The 19,581-nt window shown below is 37.3% G+C and overlaps 1 protein-coding gene across 4 annotated transcripts in view; it reads left to right on the top strand.

Annotated features, from left to right (window-relative positions):
* Efa6 (Exchange factor for Arf 6) overlaps positions 1 to 19,581 on the top strand; it is a 593,207-nt gene that overhangs the window by 489,413 nt on the left and 84,213 nt on the right. For all 4 annotated transcript variants that reach the window (XM_069824534.1, XM_069824535.1, XM_069824537.1 and 1 more), the window contains exon 4: positions 16,498 to 18,344. In XM_069824534.1, coding sequence (XP_069680635.1) covers positions 16,498 to 18,344 — 1,847 coding nt within the window. The remainder of the gene's footprint in view (positions 1 to 16,497; positions 18,345 to 19,581) is intronic.

Below are 19,581 nucleotides of genomic sequence, written 5' to 3' on the forward strand. Positions count from 1 at the left end.
TCTACAACATGAGACCTGTAGGCCTACTCTTCCTATCTTTTCACAGACAGCCGTCATAAGGGTTTTGTCGTTGAAAATCAGACTTAAATTAGTGAACGTCTGATCTGTTATCTAGAATGTTAAAACAGAAGACCACGGAGGAAATTACGAAACTGTATTAATCTATGCACTTAATTTATGAAAACCTTATATGGTACGGATTATCCGATTTTTTCGATTAACCGTTCACCCCACCCTCTTCATTACCACGGATAATAGAGCTTCTACTGTAGGATATTTTTAAAATGGATGATATTAGAAACTTGATTTTGGACCTTCGTTATTTGCAATTTTCCTTGGAAACGGGTTGGAATCGGGAAACCGGCTGTTGGTGTGATCGAATTGCGTACTGCAGCGTGAAGTGGCGAAGATGAGAATTGGTGTCACAACCACAATGGAGCCTTGATTTGAGTGCTTCAAACAGTTCCCCACTCATTCACTTCAATAACCAGTCAGATCCATTAACAGTTCGCAAAGTAGCTGCTCTGTTGTAAAGGCTGTCTATTATCAACAGTTTTCTCTCTCCACAACGGTAGGTATTTTATTCTTTACCTGGTGTATCCTTTTTATATTGTAATCAAGACGTAAGGCCTCCCAATTGCAGTCACAGCACTTATACAGGGTGATTCATCTGATTCTACAGTTTGTGAATGCATGTAATTCCGCCGAAAAAATACACACTTCCGCAGACATTACATCGGAAGTCACAAGTTAACTAATTTGTTACATAGTATCAATGATATATCATTTTGATATCTCCTATAACCCCTTAAAGTGTGTCCAAGTCATCTTCCTGATGTATTTGTAGCAATATAAATATAACCTTAAAAACAAATTGAGAAAGAATCCCCATCTTTGGCATCGTCCTTCATGGTCTAGCGGTTATCATGATCGAGATTCGCTGGTTCAATCGCATTTGTGGGCGATGAATTTGGAAAGAGAACAAAATACTTAGCATGGCATATTTAAAATTATCTCAATTGGTTTAACTGAAGTTACTTACTTACTTGCTTTTAAGGAACCCGGAAGTTCATTGCCACCCTCACATAGGCCTGCCATTGGTCCCTATCCTGAGCAAGATTAATCCATCTCTATCATATCCCACCTCCCTCAAATCCATTTTAATATTATCTTCCCGTCTACGTCTCGGTCTCCCCAAAGGTATTTTTTGCCCTCCGGCCTCCCAACTAACACTCTATATGCATTTCTGGATTCGCCCACACGTTCTACATTCCCTGCCCATCTCAAACGTCTGGATTTAATGTTCCTAATTATGTCAGGTGAAGAATACAATACGATCAGTTCTGTGTTGTGTAACTGTCTCCATTCTCCTGTAACTTCATCCCTCTTAGCCCCAAATATTTTCTTAAGCACAGACTCAAACACCCTTAATGGGAGGCAGAGGTGAATATTTCAAATTCCACAAAAATTATCCGATTTGTTTGAAATTGGTCATGGATACTAAGTATGTTATTAGTAATGGACATACCAAGTTTCAACTTTCTAAGTACAGTAGTTCTGTAAATATTAATAATTTTATAAAACTTTATATCCTTTGGTATAAAATGCTCCATGCACCATATTGTAAGAAATTTTCAATATTTCCTTTTTATTTATATGTTCAGAGAAGGTATATAAATAATAAGTGTTAGTTTATTATGGGAATAATATAGTAATACAGTTATCTTGGTTTTAATTTCATACTTTTAAGGGTACAAAATAAAAAACTAACATCGGAATATGAAAATAAAGATGATAAAAATTGAAGAAAAAAAAAAAATCATTTTTTCTTCAGTTTTGTTCGAAAATTTCATCTCTGCCTACCTTTAACCTATGTTCTCTCAAAATGAGAGTCCAAGTCTCACAACCTTAAAGAACAACCGGTAATATAACTGTTTTATAAATTTTAACTTTCAGATTTTTTGACAGCAGACTGGATGACAAAAGCTTCTCAACCGAATAATAACACGCATTTCCCATATTTATTCTGTGTTTAATTTCCTCCCGAGTATCATTTATATTTGTTACTGTTGCTCCCAGGTATTTGAATTTTTCCACCTCTTCAAAAGATAAATTTCCAATTTTTATATTTCCATTTCGTACAATATTCTCGTCACGAGACATAACCATATACTTTGTGTTTTCGGGATTTACTTCCAAACCTATCTCTTTACTTGCTTCAAGTAAAATTCCCGTGTTTTCCCTAATCGTTTGTGGAACAGTTACAAATAGAAAAAAAAAATGGAAATTCACAAATCGAAACAGACTTGCAGAGTTAAAGGGATTTTAAAATAACTCTATTCTGTTATCAGTATTTTGACGTATAAATATGCATAATATGAATGTATAAAATATTTTTTCTTCAAACATAGAGTAATATCCTTTGCACCGTGTGATAAACAAATGTTGGTAAGACGTGACATGGCCACAGAAACAAATTATCTGTCATAGTTTTAACGTAGGCATGGTAGAAAGAAAAGTATACTGAAAAAAAAAAAACCGATTGTCAGTTAGGAACACCTATTACAAAAAGTTTTAATCTCACACTTTTAAAACTTTCCCCCATGTCAAAAACATATTATTTGAGAAAATGAGTGGAATAAAATTACACAAGCACAATGTGACAAATTCCCATACATTTATTTTGTCCCATAAAAATATGACATGTCTCTCCACATTTTCATACTTGAATTAAATATTTAAAAAACTGAACAGTTACAAATAGAAAACAAACATGGAAATTCACAAAGCGAAACAGACCTGGAAAGTTAAAGTGATTTTAAAATAACTCTATTCTGTCTTAAGGATACTGGGTAGCGATGTTACCAGTATTTTGACATATAAATATGATTATATAAAGTATTTTTTCTCCAAACACAGACTAATTTCCTTTGCACCGTGTGATAAACAAATTTTGTTGAGTTGTGAGCTGGCGACAGAAACAAATTATCTGTCATAGTTTTAACATAGGCATGATAGAAAGAAAAGTATACTGAAAAAAAAACCGATTGTCAGTTAGGAACACCTATTACAAAAAGTTTTAATCTCACACTTTTAAAACTTTCCCCCATGTCAAAAACATATTATTTGAGAAAATGAGTGGAATAAAATTAATACTTTTTCAATTACACAAGAACAACGTGACAAATTCCCATACATTTATTTTGTCCCATAGTCGAAATTGCGATAGAAAATCTGAAAAAGTACAAGTCTCCAGGTATCGATCAAATTCCAGCAGAATTAATACAAGAGGGTGGAAGTGCATTATATAGCGAAATTTATAAACTTGTACTTGCTATTTGGGAAAAGGAAATTGTACCAGAACAATGGAAGGAGTCCATAATTGTACCTATTTTTAAAAAGGGGGACAAAACCAACTGTGGTAACTTTCGAGGAATATCACTTTTGTTGACGTCGTACAAAATTTTGTCCAATATTCTTTTGAGGAGATTAACTCCGTACGTAGATGAAATTATTGGGGATCATCAGTGCGGTTTTCGGCGTAATAGATCGACTATTGATCAGATTTTTTTGTATTCGGCAGATAATGGAGAATAAATGGGAGTATAAGGGTACAGTACATCAGTTATTCATAGATTTCAAAAAGGCATATGACTCGGTTAAGAGGGAAGTATTATACTGTATGATATTCTTATTGAATTTGGTATTCCCAAGAAACTAGTTCGATTAATTAAAATGTGTCTCAGTGAAACATACAGCAGAGTCCATATAGGTCAGTTTCTATCTGATCCTTTTCCAATTCACTGCGGGCTAAAGCAGGGAGATGCACTATCACCTTTACTTTTTAACTTCGCTTTAGAATATGCCATTAGGAAAGTTCAGGATAACAGGCAGGGTTTGGAATTGAACGGGCTACATCAGCTTCTTGTCTATGCAGATGACGTGAATATGTTAGAAGAAAATACACAAACGGTTAGGGAAAACACGGAAATTTTACTTGAAGCAAGTAAAGCGATCGGTTTGGAAGTAAATCCCGAAAAAACAAAGTATATGATTATGTCTCGTGACGGGAATATTGTACGAAATGGAAATATAAATATTGGAGATTTATCCTTCGAAGGGGTGGAAAAATTCAAATATCTTGGAGCAACAGTAACAAATATAAGTGACACTCGGGAGGAAATTAAACGCAGAATAAATATGGGAAATGCGTGTTATTATTCGGTTGAGAAGCTCTTATCATCCAGTCTGCTGTCCAAAAATCTGAAAGTTAGAATTTATAAAACAGTTATATTACCGGTTCTTCTATATGGCTGTGAAACTTGGACTCTCACTCTGAGAGAGGAACATAGGTTAAGGGTGTTTGAGAATAAGGTGCTAAGGAAAATATTTGGGGCTAAGCGGGATGAAGTTACAGGAGAATGGAGAAAGTTACACAACACAGAACTGCACGCATTGTATTCTTCACCTGACATAATTAGGAACTTGAAATGCAGACGTTTGAGATGGGCAGGGCATGTAGCACGTATGGGCGAATCCAGAAATGCATATAGAGTGTTAGTTGGGAGACCGGAGGGAAAAAGACCTTTAGGGAGGCCGAGACGTAGATGGGAGGATAATATTAAAATGGATTTGAGGGAGGTGGGGTATGATGATAGAGACTGGCTTAATCTTGCACAGGATAGGGACCGATGGCGGGCTTATGTGAGGGCGGCAATGAACCTTCGGGTTCCTTAAAAGCCATTTGTAAGTAGTCCATTCATTTTTAAGAACTATTATAGTTTACATTAACATATACAATTTCAGCCCTTTATCTTAAGTAGTTTCTGAGTAAATAGTTCCTGAATTGAGATAATAAAAAATATTTTTTCAATAGTCTTTTTTTTTTCTGTCATTCCTGCATTAAAAGAATGAAAGATAAGGGGAATAGAGAAGTCGAGCAAATTGGATTCCCCTACTCCGTGATAAGAACTTACTTCAAGGTAGGGAAATAGCGTCAGAAAAAAATAATTTGGCTCCCTACATTCCAGACTGCACGCGTTGTGTGCGATACAGGTGAGCGGGAGCGTAGTGCGGGGGAGGCGGTAATCGACAGCTGGTCGTATTGGACCCCTCAAATGACATGCTGAGAAGCTAAATTAGACCTCATCCATACCTCAGCTGACGTAGGTTTTACCCCTTTATTAATATTTAGACGCCATAAAGCGTGAAGTTTGAGTAGAGATGCATTATCCTGCCACTTCCACTTGTAAAACTGAACCTAGTGCTGGAATGTATAAAATGTTACGAGTTATACAGGGTGCCCCACGCTTGATGCATTACGTACATCTCTGGCGCCTACTCTCATGACCGCGTGTATCAATCTGGGTTAATGTCGATGTCGGTTAAAATTCTCATTTAACCCGTGGATGAGCTGTGATTAAGGTTCCGACTGATATGTACATCTGTTATCAGGCAGCACATCTCACTTAACGATATGTGTCAGAGAAAGAACAATTATTATTGAAGTATGTAATCCCAAAACGCGTTAAGTTCATTTTTATGAAACGACTGGGATAGTTTTTTTTTTTTTCCAACGGTCTACGAACTGAGCGAGTTTTCATATGGCATGCAAAATTACGGAAAATTTTAGACAAGGATTGGCGTTGGTTAAAGAAAAAAATATCTTGAAATATAGTGATAGAAGTCTCAAACATAATAATGTACATGTATAGCCTAAATCATAAAAATGGCAAGTGGACTGAGCGAGTATACATCTGAAATCTGATTAGTTTACAGCGATGTATGCAATGGAGGGACGAAGAAACTGGCGTTCCTACCCCATTATCTTCTGGCTTATTTGCGTCATGAGTGATGCCTTATTGACGTCACTTAGACCCAAACCTGTCTTCGAACATTCCACTGAGCATCGTGATAAATTGGGGTTATTTGTAGCGAAATCTGGTTTTGAAAGCCAGCTATAACGGCTGGAGGAATCATTGGACTAACCACATATTAACCCAGTACTTGTTGGATGATCGTTCACCTCTGCTCTGGCATGTGAGCGTAATGCTAACTGTCGGCTGGTGGACCTTGGCCTTCAGTGGACTGTCACGCAATGGATTTATTATTATTTTATTTATGTAATAATAATAATAATAATAATAATAATAATAATAATAATAATGTGCAATAAGTAGATACGTCATCGATGAAAGAGCCAATCAGAGCTGTTTCCTTCACGTTATTTCAATAGCGGAACCCCTATCTCTATGCGGATAACGTTGGCGTAAACGAAGTTTACCGTAGGCCTAATTCGGTGTTAAACATGGCATCTCGTTTTTTATTTACTTAGAACAGCTCAGGATGGATAAATATTCAGGCCCAAGTACAAGAAGGCTCAGGAAAGAATGAACGCCTGCACCGATCTCTTACGATTTTTTCAGAAGTTTTACGAACGTGAATATGCGTTACCAAAAACATCACTACTGAAGTCAACATAGACTTTAGCTAATGACAAAGGTGCGAAAACTCTGTACACAACCAGATGTCTTCCTTTTTTCTCTCTCTCCCCCTTGAAAATTTTACAAAACTTATTTTGGAATGAAGCTTTTCACTTTGTAATCAGCGTGAAAAGTATTTTGCAATAGTAATATGCTTTACAAGAGCGGTATGTTGAAGTTTTCATTTTCGAGGAAAAGTTTGAAAAAGCGAAACGTAATTGCATACCTTAAAGAGGAATTTCTAATTAGTTGCAATGAAATCTCCATCTTGGTTTCTGTTCAATGACGGCAAATTTGTAAAACAAAAATATCTATCTTCAACATTGTTGCTTTAAAATGTTTTCTGTGTTTACTATACTCCAGCAGGCCGTGATATAGCCTACGTCTGTCTTTTTTTCCCCCAGTCTATGATGAGTCTGGAATCTTGTTGATTTTTTCACGGCTTCCTTAATGTTACTTGCATCACGAATGCAGTAACTTTAGTGGAGTTGTAGAGTTTACTTAATTTTTGAAAATATTTAAAAACAATAATTAACAGTGCAATTTAGGTGAAATTGCAGTGGTAAGTTTCCAATTTATAATTATTACTATATTGAAAAATAATATGTTAAAAGCCTAAAGCAGTAAAATCAATATGTCACTTAAGCGGTAAGAAGAGGGAAATTTTATGTGTGTTAGGTTGGGAATACTGAATGTGGAATTTTAGACTTTCCGCGGATTGGTTTTGTGCGGAAACCAAGCAAATACGCACGATCTCGCACAAATGTAATAACAGTTCTAGAAATGTCGTGTTGTGCGTTCCACTTTCTACCGCCTGAGGAGTGCGGCAACTTCTCAGACTTCTGTGCTGGGCTAGGTAGTCTATATGCCGGATGACTGGATTGGATGTTCATGAACATGGGTAGGAATTATGAAAAGTAAATAAATAGTGCAAACTCCACACAAATATTATGAACAATAAGCAAAAATGTAGAACCTGAGTTGGAAGTTATTTTAAAATATAAGTAAACAATACATTAGTGTCTACATTAGAACTAATGAAACTGTAAAGTGCTCGGGGAACTCAAATTTTATTATTATTATTATTATTATTATTATTATTATTATTATTATTATTATTATTATTATTATTATTATTATTATTCATGTTTAATGTCCCTTTTAATTGCTGTGACACCAGAAACGGTGTTATGTACCATGACAACTCAATTAACTAGTAGGTACGTCACAAATCAATTACATAAATGTATCAGTCCAGAATGAGCAAAGGCATGCAGAACTTAGTGGGAGGGACTCCAGAAGGGGGAGAAGTCCCCAGCTTCTCTCCCTTTAATTCGAACAATGCACAAGCTTTTTCCAATCTGCTGTATCTCAGTGAAGTTTATGCTGTCCAACACAATCATAAAAAATTGGAAGTTCCTCTTTCTTCCTGAATTTTCTGAACGTGTTTAATATGACTATTAGGCTACTTTTACTACGTCATAATACCTTTTTCCAATAAAATGGTACGGAACGACGTGTTTCAACAAATCATGGCTGCTTATCCTACAATTTTACTACCTCCCTAGCATGTGTTTGTTTTTATCACCTCCCTAGTATTTCTTTGTTTGCCAACATTTTGCTATCAATAATTGCACCTTTTAGAATGATTCATGTATATTTCATCATCCTTGATTAAAACTTTACTATCATGTATCTTATTTATATTATTTAGTTTATGTTATAGCTTCTGCTATATGACATTATGGATAGCCACGTATCAGAGATTGTTTAATATTTATACTGATAATTGAAGTGGAATGCAACTGTTTTAATAAAAATGAAACTGAATCAACAAAGCCTTCTTGACTAGTAATCATCCATAGAGTTCAATTAAGATTGTATAGTTAGCATAAGTAGGTGGAAAAATTCAAATATCTGGGAGCAACAGTAACAAATATAAATGACACTCGGGAGGAAATTAAACGCAGAATAAATATTGGAAATGTGTGTTGTTATTCGGTTGAGAAGCTTTTGTCATCTAGTCTGCTGTCAAAAAATCTGAAAGTTAGAATTTATAAAACAGTTATATTACCGATGTTCTTTATGGTTGTGAAACTTGGACTCTTACTTTGAGAGAGGAACAGAGATTAAGGGTGTTTGAGGATAAAATCTTTGGGGTTAAGAGGGATGAAGTTACAGGAGAATGGAGAAAGTTACACAATGCAGAACTGCACGCATTGTATTCTTCACCTGGCATAATTAGGAACATTAAATCCAGACGTTTGAGATGGGCAGGGCCAGTAGCACGTATGGGCGAATCCAGAAATGCATATAGAGTGTTAGTTGGGAGGCCGGAGGTAAAAAGTCCTTTGGGGAGCCCAAGACGTAGATGGGAGGATAATATTAAAATGGATTTGAGGGAGCTGGGATATGATGATAGAGAGTGGATTAATCTTGCACAGGATAGGCACCGATGGCGGGCTTATGTGAGGGCGGCAATGAACCTCCGGGTTCCTTAAAAGCCAGTAAGTAAGTAAGTTAACATAACTGGTAACAAATGAACAGCTGATCATAACACATTACTGCTGTGTAGCGGAATATTTGTAATGTTGGGTTGGTACAATAATACATTTTCATGATAGTTTAGTATTTTAATAAGTCAATTAATATTTTATTTTATAGTGCTTTATTTCTTCTAATCTTTATATACTTTCTTCTAATCGTGTAATAGTCAATTAAATCCCACTCGAGTTTTGATTTCCTCTAGATAAATCAAAACCTCTAGTGAGATTACTATAGATACAAATGCATTCATTTAAAATCAAGTGTCTTAGTTCATTTAACGAAATCATCTATTCATTTTAATACTTACATTAAAAACCTCGAGATTTCGAAATATGGAAGACTTACATCCAGTTTTATTAATAATATGAATCTAAATATACCGTGTGTTTTTCTGGCCGTAGGACGTAGGTTTCTTATGGAGACAATGAAGAAATAATCAGTGGGTCATGTTTAGAAATTATCAAGCTTTGAAAGTATGTAAAACAAGAGAACATGACGTGGTTATTAAGTCAACGGCTAATGTTCTTTTGTTTTGCAAATTATGAAAGACTGCTAATTTCTAAACATGCCACTGATTGTTATTTCTTCATTGTTCATTGTAATACGCGCTTCTTGGGAAGCTTTTCTTCAACATTGTAACATCTGTCTATCATTAATCAGAGCAGATAATCCGCATATTAACATGATGAGACAGATCACAGTCTAGTATATACAGTCGCGAAGCTCAATACGTAGTAAATATGCAAACATTAGACAGTTGCTCACCACTAGGATCGCTAATATCGCCTCATTACAGGCAATGCAAAATAGAACCGTCACAGTCTATTGTTTCTAGCACCCTCAAAACTCAAGCTTCGTGACTATATATAGTAGACTGTGGTTAGATGTCGAACTCAAATCGTCGTATGATTCCCTCTTCTTTTCCCGAAGACTTTACTAAAGTATAATTCGAAATTTTCGAGAAGAATTGCGAGGTCGTGAATATGAATCATGGAAGACTCTTTCAGGACGGAGAAAAGGTGTTGAGATGTACTTTGTTAGTAACAGCCGCCAACAGTTGAATTACTAACAAGAAAGGACTTTCGACTAGTCAATGGATATCTAGCCTGAAAATGACAGCAAATTTAGCAGCTGTTCGTTCCGTTCCCGGCAGATCTCTCGACGGTACCCGGTGCAGACATGGCTGCCCGGAGATTGAAACTTTAGTAGCACATGTCTTGGGATTCTGTGAACAGGGATTGCTCTTGAGGAACTCTAGACATCATCAGATCCAAAATTGCTGCCGCATTAAGAAATAAGGCTGGATAGTAGAAGAAGAAATCTGTCTAGCTGAAAATGGGTCAACGAGACGAGTAGATATTTTGCCGTATAATGCTGATACTAAACAGGGCATCATTGTGGACCCCACGATACGTTTTGAAGTAGGATGTCATCAGTAAGCCGAGGTCCACCATGAGAAGAAGTCGATCTATGAGCGTACAGTCAATTATTTCAAGCTGAAATATGCCTTAATTCACGTTCAAGTATTCGGCTTTTTCATAGATGCTCCAGGGACTATACCAGCTTTTTTCGAAGAATTTCGACTGCAGTTTGCTCTGCCAACATCCGTGAGGGAAGACATTGTGATAATTGTGTTAAAAAAATCTGCCAAATCCTAATTAATCACATTGTGCCACATTAATAGCAATTGTAATTTTTCACGCCCTTTTCTTTGTTTCCCTTCTTTAAAATTTAATATCTATGTTTGCATATATTTTTTGAGGATATACTGAGTCCGTAAGGGCTACCCTCAGTGGGTAGTTTTTGTAATAATAAATATAGCTTTCTTATGGCAATATTAAATCCCCATTTTGTATATCCCGGTATACGACTAGGTTCAAAAAGTTCCCGGAATTTTACTACCATTTTTCGTATTAATATATAACAAGGGATATCATACATTTGTTTTGTTGGTAACATTCATGATGTCATTTCCTTAAAGTTTGTTGATAATGGCAATTATTGGTTTTGAGTTGTAGGCAATTGTTTATCATAGTGTTTTGTTTGTTCGTCGCATTTTGTAATTATGTCCACAGAGCAAAGTACAAACATCAAGTTCTGTGTTTTGCTGGGGACATGATCAGTATGGCTGATGAAGATGGTGATTTCTTAAACAAAATGAAACTGGTGCTACTTGTACGACCCAGTCCCTAAACGACAGTCATCTGAGTGGAAATCGAAAACATCTCCTCGGAAGCAAAAATTTCCTAGGGACACTTCCAAAGGCAAAGTTATTTTAAATGTTATGTTTTATTTAACGACGCTCGCAACTGCAGAGGTTATATCAGCATCGCCGGATGTGCCGGAATTTTGTCCCGCAGGAGTTCTTTCACATGCCAGTAAATCTACTGACATGAGCCTGTCGCATTTAAGCTCACTTAAAGCAAAGTTATTTTGGAAGTTTTTTTCGACTCTCAGGGTCTCATGCACCATGAGTTCATTCCAGAAGGTCGTACTGTAACGAAAGAATTGTACGTAGAAACCCTCCGTCGCCTCTGGGACGCAGTGAGAAGGAAACGTCCAGAAAAGTGGGTAGAAAACAACTGGTTCCTTATGCATGACAATGCACCTGCTCATCGCGCAATTATTGTAAAGAATTTTCTTGCCAGGCACAACATAACTGCTTTGGATCACCCACCATACTCTCCTGATCTCTCACCACCTGATTACTTTCTGTTTCCCCGTCTGAAAAGTCTTCTGAAAGGACGGAGATTCAATGCTGAAGAGGTTATCGCAAACGCGACGAGAGCACTAAGACGGGTTTCACAAAATGGCTTCCAGGCCTGCTTCCAGGAACTCTACACGCGTTGGCAAAAGTGTGTTGTTGCGGAAGGCAACTATTTTGAAGGGAATGCTGTAGAATAGTGTTTAAGGTACGTTGTTTCTATGATGCTAGCAAATTCCGGGAACTTTTTGAACCTAGTATGTATGTATATGTTTCATACCAATAAAATAACATTGGTATGACCATGCTTTTATAAAATTTGTATTTATTTTCTTGTTTCTTTTAGATGTATTATCAACATCAATTCTACTTGATCTGCTTTGAATTAGAGTTCTTGATTTTTATACCAGTGCGTTTAATGTCCTGTTAGTTCCAGAATGCAGGTTTCTGTCACTATAAAAGTCTCAAATCTCAAAGAACATTGTTCGAGTATCCCCTATTCAGTACTGGCCTTTTAGTGCTAATTGAAGTCTAAATGAGTCTATTCTGATAATGTAATGGATACCCATTAAAGAGAACAGTTTTGTCCAATGAATGGGCTAGTAAACATTGGCTCCTTTGTAAGCGAGAGGGCCTGGCTTTAGTTTCATTTAGATAACAGAGTTTGCAGGCCACCGAGTATCCACTTAAGAAATAACAGTCTAATTTTATTCTTCAGTTTATGTGGATGAACTGACATACATTAAACCTTTTCAACCTCATTTTTTAAAGCGTATTTCAGAAACAGTAATTTCATTTTCTCATAGGGCAAGTTTATATTCCGAAAATATCAATTGAATTTCGGAAATAGTCGAGTGAAATTCGAAAAACGTAAAATCTGTGAGATGTAATTTCATTTTGAGAAAGGTTAAGTTTATGTTCCGAAAAGTCAATTGGATTTCGGTAATAATAAAGTGAAATTCGGAAAAATATAATATCAAATTGATAAAAAGTAATTTTTGTTTCGGAAAATATAAGTTTATGTTTCAAAAGATCAATTGTATTTCGGAAATAGTGAGATTCGCAAAAAGTAATGTCAAATATGTAAAAATAAATTTCAAAAATTTGGAAACGATTTGTATAGATAATTTTAATTCATGTTTGTGAACTTGTAGGCCTAAGTATTTGAACTATGCATAAAAGGAAATAAAATAGGCCATGCTTATGTACTCGTAAATTATGAAATTAATATTGATAAATTTTCTAATTATTAATGAACTTACTAGCTTGTCGTTACAAAGCACATTATTGTTCGTAATGTTTTACAGCCAATGTACAATAAAAAGTCTGTGTGTAGTTCGAATCACAGTAGGTAAGAAGGATTTTTTTTGGAAGTTCTCAGGAGTCCGTTTGTGATTCTTATCTGTAAACACCAGTTCATAGGCAGAAAACGTGTGCATGTTGTCACTGGTGCATATTTGAAGTTAAACAGGTTTCACAGTACCAGGGGTAGTTGTTCCTTTTACTTGAAGTACGTCACTTGATGCAAAAATACTAAGATCATAATTTTTCTAGATCACATCATCCACCTTCTCTTTAACACATTCCGATTGGGCTCAGGAACTTTCTGGAGTGCTTCATAGTCTCTTGGACAGTGTTGCTGGCGTTGCTAGTGGAAGACTCGTGTTCGGAGCTTTGTCAAGGCCTCAGAGACATCTTGAAGTGAACCTCTATACAGAGTGAAAGGAGTATAACTGCATTAATTTTAAGAACAGAATCTTTAATTAAATGTAACCAAAAGGTTAAATGTTATTTTGATATTTGAATAACAGTTTAGCCGTAAAAATAATAATTTGTGTCTGAAGTTTGAATTCCTTTCATGGTAAAACTATTGGGTATCGAGACGTATGAGTGGTAAGATATCAGCGCGAAGAACAAGCCGAAAAAAATATTCCTTTTGTAATTTCTTCGAAAACCACTTCATTTGTGTAATAACGTACAAGATTAACTGATTAAAAACACATTTACAGTGTGAAAAAACCTTCAGGAAAATTTGGCATCGCTGTACTTAAGGGTTGCTCGACAAGTGTACACTGTCTATCTGCGTTCTTACGTTGTACCTCAGCAGTAGCAAGTCTTATGCCAGTCTGTTCGTAGATCACTAAAGCTGAAGTCGATTAAGGACAATGCCAAAATTTACTAATCGTGAGTACCTAGATATGCTTTTAATTTATGGGGAATCAAGCGAAGTATCACTTCCAATCTTTCAGTAGGAACTCGATTTTTTCTGTAATCATTATAGATAGAGAAACGGTTATTCGAACTTATCTACTAGTTTTATTGATATTTAATACTAGTTCAAATTAATATAGTTATACTCCTTTCACGCTGTATATGATAAGCTAAAATTAATCCCTGTACAAACACTCGCGATGCCACACTTCGACTACTGCGGTGTTATATTAAGTAACCTAAATGCAAATTTGAGCAGCAGGCTACAACGTGTGCATAATGCGTGCGTCCGTCATATTTGTAATATTCGTAAGTATGATGATGTTTCCCCGTCTTTCCAAACTCTGTCTTGGTTAAGGCTAAGCGATCGACGAGCCTTGCATTCTCTTATTTCAAATTCTGCGCACCGCTACCCCAATCTATTTGGCTTCTCGTTTTCAAAATTTATCCGCATATCATCAGCTAAGTACCAGGTCTCATCATAACAATTTACTCATTACACCTTACTACAGTACATTTTTATATTCTTCATCCTATATAGTTTCAGTTGCTAGAAATTGGAACTCGCTTCCGAGTGATGTAAGGGGTTGTTGGACAATAACTTCATTTACTGTAGGTCAAAATTACGAGTAGGCCTACATAAATTCTTATTTAAAAGATTAATTACTAACTAATATTTGTTACTTATAATGAAATTAACATCTGTTCATTCTATTATTACCATTAATTTCTCTAAATAGAATACAGAACTGGTAATGGCAAAATCTCATCACATTACTATTCTCATTATATCAGTATATTTTAGATTTATATTTTGCTCCCTATAACATAGTTCTAGTAAACTTTTATTAAATGAATTCTCATCATTTTAAGGAACTAGCTATCTCAACTTAATTATAATTCTTTACATATTGCATATATACTGAATTGAATTACATTAGCTCATAAATTAAGTTATTACTTTTTCTTATAGGTTTTATCTCAATTTAAATAAACATGTACTAGTCGTTAAAACTTAACTGAAGAATATTGCTGGAGAATCTTTTAAGTGTATTGTAAATATTCATAATTTAAATAATGTGTGTAACTATTGTTTTAATTAAGGCTGGTTGAGTGGAAGAGCAGGCCTTATGGCCTTAACTCTGCCAGCGAAAATAAAACATCATCATCATGATCATCATCACCATACAAGGATTACGCCATAGGCTCGTTCCGGTCTCATGAAAGCTAGAATTGACAAAATTGTTCATATCATCTTCTGTGTGGACGTCCAATATTTATCTTTCCATGAGGTCTATAATTTAACATCAATTTTGTAAATCTTTCTAGTGGCATTCTATCAATATGTTTCCAGGCGTTCCTATATTTAACTATTCGATCAGTGAGTTTGAAAATATTTAATTCTTTTCTTATATCTTCATTTCGTTTTTTATCTAGTAGAGTATATCCTGCTATATTTCTTAGAAATCTCATCTCTATTGCTTCCAATCTTTGTTCTTGTCTCTTGGTGATCGTCCAACATTCCGATCCATACATTAATATAGGAATAGCCATTACTTTATAAAATTTCATTTGTGTTTCTTTCCTCTTATTTTTAAGGGTTCTTTTAATAGTGCCACACATCAGTTTAAATTTATTTATTTTGTCATTAATATCTTCACTTTTAATATAGGATAAGTTAAAACCTAAATATTTTATTCTATTCTATTCTACTTACTCTGGAGTTGAAGATTATGTACGGCTTCTTTAGCAAAAGCAATATATGCATCTGCCTCCAGTTGATCAAGGACATGAAACACTTATCTTCTGTTCCTTGAATTCATCATCATCATCAATGGCACGACAGCCCTTCATGGGCCCTGGCCTTCTTCAGAAGTTTTCGCCATTCCTCCCTATCCAATGTCAAACTTCTCCAATTTCTAACACCCAAAGTCTTGATGTCATCCATCACACAGTCTTCCCATCTCAATCTCGGTCTCCTAACCTTCATTCTTTCCATCGGAATAAATTTAAAAACTCTCTTCGCAACTCTATCATCTTGCATTCTCACAACATCCCCGGTCCAATCTAATCTTATTTTTATAAATTTAACAATGTCCGGCTCATTATATAATCTGTACAGTTCGAAGTTATATCTTCTTCATGTTCCGTTTTCTCTAACTGGTCCAAAGATTTGCCTAAGAATCTTTCTTTCAAATGTACATGTCCCTTGAATTCACTTCTTCAAATAGAATACCTACTCTTAGACATCTCAACACTCGCAAAAGTTAACATTCTCGGTGGACGAAACAAAACTGAATGGGAAGTGCATTAATTATTTTTGTCTCAAGAAGTTGTAAGGCAAATATAACCTTCCGATAAAAAAAAATGCATTTTCGTAAACTTTCCATGTAGCCCAATAACACTGATTTGCGCGATAATTGAATCGGATTTTATTAGCCTATGTTCTTTTGTCTAAGGGTACAGAGTTAATTCAACAAGTCCATCATATTCAAATTGTTCATTTTGAGAGGACGTTGATTTGACTAATTGCTTTTTTCTCTTCTGCTGCAGATCCTGTGATAAAAGCACGCGTACGTCACTACCTGTCATCGCCTCAACACCTTGAGGAAGACTTGACTGACTTCATCTCAAGAGAACAACAAGACTTATGCAACAACAGTATCTCCTCATCGGCACCAGCCGCTTCTAGCAACAATCAGCAGCAGTCGCAGTCGGACCAGCAGCAGCCTTTGTCGAGTTCCTCACCTCTGTCGGACACCAGCAATGGCCAGACAGGAGACGAACAGTTCCAGTCCCCCTCGTCCCCTCCGCAGCAGACGACGAGCAACGGAACCTGCAGCTACGCGACGTGTTCAGAACTCGAGGCACTTCTTCCTACCGGAACGCAAGGCGGCAGCAGTTCCATCGACAGTTTCGAAGAGGGTGAAAGACTTCAGTGGGAACCCCTCTTGGGTAGTGATAAGTTTTCGAGGCCGCGTCCTCCTCGGTTCGAAGCGTTCATGATGACAGGGGACTTAATACTCAACCTATCCCGAACTCAACAGAGTTCTGGGTTACTCCCCAAGCACCAAAAGAAAGTGGACAGTTTAAGGTATCATCACCATCACCACCATCACTACAATCATCACCATCACCACAATTCGGTACCGACAAGTCCCAACGAGATGGAGATGGGGCATAGGAATCATCACCATTTCAAATCTGCGTCGGCACCGCCAGGAGGGACAACTTCCGCAGGCACCTCGCCTGTGGGCCTCAACAAACGAGACAATAGCATCTGCAACCAGCCGAGTTGCACTGCATCTTCCTCGAACCAAGACACTAAAAGTTCGTCGCCGGCGTCTGCTTCAGCGTTTCCATATCATCATACAGTCGGTGGCTTTGTGAGGACCTCTAGGTCCGAAGACCACCTCCAGTTTCAGAAAGATTCTTCCATGAGTGCTGTTGACATAGACATTGACGAAGATGTGACATCGTCACTTAATACGCTTCTGGATACCAGGCAAGACAGTGGGGGGAGCAGCAATAATGTGGCCCAACCCTTGCCCGGGGCTGCCGATGCGACAGGCGCGACCACCAACAATGATCGGATAGTCTGGACGTACAACGCCCCCATCGTATCGTCACCTTCAAACTCCGGCTCGGAAAACTCGTGCTGTGGGGGGCTGTCCTCAGCAGCCTCCAGATCCGGGTCATCTGCTGCTTCCAGATCTGCTTCCTGCACTTCCTCAGAGGGCGTCAGCCCTCAGAGGTCGTTGTCCCCAGCCTCCCCAACTTCGGTGTCATCTTCAGTGATGTCAAGCAATTCCAGCTCTCGAAGAATCCCGATGATGATGACAGGCGCCATTACAGGACCTGCAGGGGATTCGACGTCGTATCTCCAGCAACCCAACGGAGATCTGAGCCAGTCGGAAGCAATCTCCAATATATCGAGTCCAGACTTCCAGGAAGAAGAGACGCTAGATATCCTCAGCACGAGAGATCTGATGGAAGTGAGTGACCCCAGTGACAGTGACTCCACGTTACTAGTGAGTGATCGGACTCCAGCAGCAACCACGATGAACAATAACAATCCCCAGCAGTTGCATCACCTTAACAATAATAAGAATCAGAATTCCTCCGCGGATGGAGTGCACCTTCATAGTAATGTGGTTGGTGGTCAAGGTTCTGCCGAACACAGAATCGTTATTCAGGTGAAGGGACCTGATAAGGACGGAAATGTCTTGAGGGCGCCAAGTAGTCCGAGGGGGACTAGGAGAACGCGAGGGGGACAGGTACCCCCTACAGCAGGTAGAGAGTTGGATTTGATGTACAGTGGACTCAATGCTCAACAACCCTCGAGGTCACCTTCAAGTGTGAGCTCGGGAAATGTGACTCCGGAACTCGCCGGATATCAGGTAAGACAGGAGAACTGCTCCTGGAGGAGTCGATTGCATTCAAAATGGATTGTCTCCTTGAAACATCGAAGTCCTATTTCAAAACACTTTAATTGTAGGTTATGTGTAATATAAACAGATTTATTGAAGTGTCTTTAAAACCTGCTAAATAACTGGATGAAGGAATGGTTTTTAAACATTTTGATTAGCTACAGAGTACCATACAGGGAAAACCTTCAATGTGAGGGACAGAATTCGTCTCTATGTGTGCGTGACATTGAGTACCATCACAGTTAAATGACAAAGTATCTGCTTAATCATTAGGGGCCGTATTCATAGACATTTTTAGCGCGGGCTTCCGGTGGATGATCAGCGTTTTTCGTATTCATAAGCCAGTGTTAGCGATAGGATATGATTCGAATTCTGTACTAGTAACCAGTGGATAGCCGGTGCTAGCTTAGTACGCTCGTAGCGCGTGCTGCGAAATGTCTATGAATAGCACCCTAGAAGTTTATGCACTATAAAGTAGTACAGTAGAACCCCGATTATCCGTCACCCTATTAACGGAACGGTGGATTATCCGATTGTCTTTCTTTTGCTCTTTTTTATGCTACAGAAAAAATGTCCAGTACGTTACATTAAAGCCCGTTACACACTTGAAGAGATCTCGCTAGCGAGAAATGTGTTGCGAGAAACTTCAAAGATTGATGTCATGGATTCAAATGGACGTCCACTCACTGGAAGAGTTTCGTTCGAGGCGAAAACCTCGAGCGAGTTTCTCGCTGAAATCGGTAGCTCAGCGAATTTTCTTGACATATTTATCAAAGATTTTTGACATTTATTCTCTTTATGATTTGGTATTCCCAAGAAACTAGTTCGATTAATTAAAATTTGTCTCAGTGAAACGTACAGCAGAGTTCGTATAGGTCAGTTTCTGTCAGATGCGTTTCCAATTCACTGTGGGCTAAAGCAAGGAGATGCACTATCACCTTTACTTTTTAACTTTGCTCTAGAATATGCCATTAGGAAAGTCCAGGATAACAGAGAGGGTTTGGAATTGAACTGGTTACATAAGCTGCTTGTCTATGCGGATGACGTGAATATGTTAGGAGAAAATCCACAAACGATTACGGAAAACACGGGAATTTTACTGGAAGCAAGTAAAGAGATAGGTTTGGAAGTAAATCCCTAAAAGACAAAGTATATGATTATGTCTCGTGACGAGAATATTGTACGAAATGGAAATATAAAAATTGGA

This window comes from Periplaneta americana, chromosome 4 (assembly GCF_040183065.1).
Source record: "Periplaneta americana isolate PAMFEO1 chromosome 4, P.americana_PAMFEO1_priV1, whole genome shotgun sequence".
NCBI lineage: Eukaryota > Metazoa > Arthropoda > Insecta > Blattodea > Blattidae > Periplaneta > Periplaneta americana.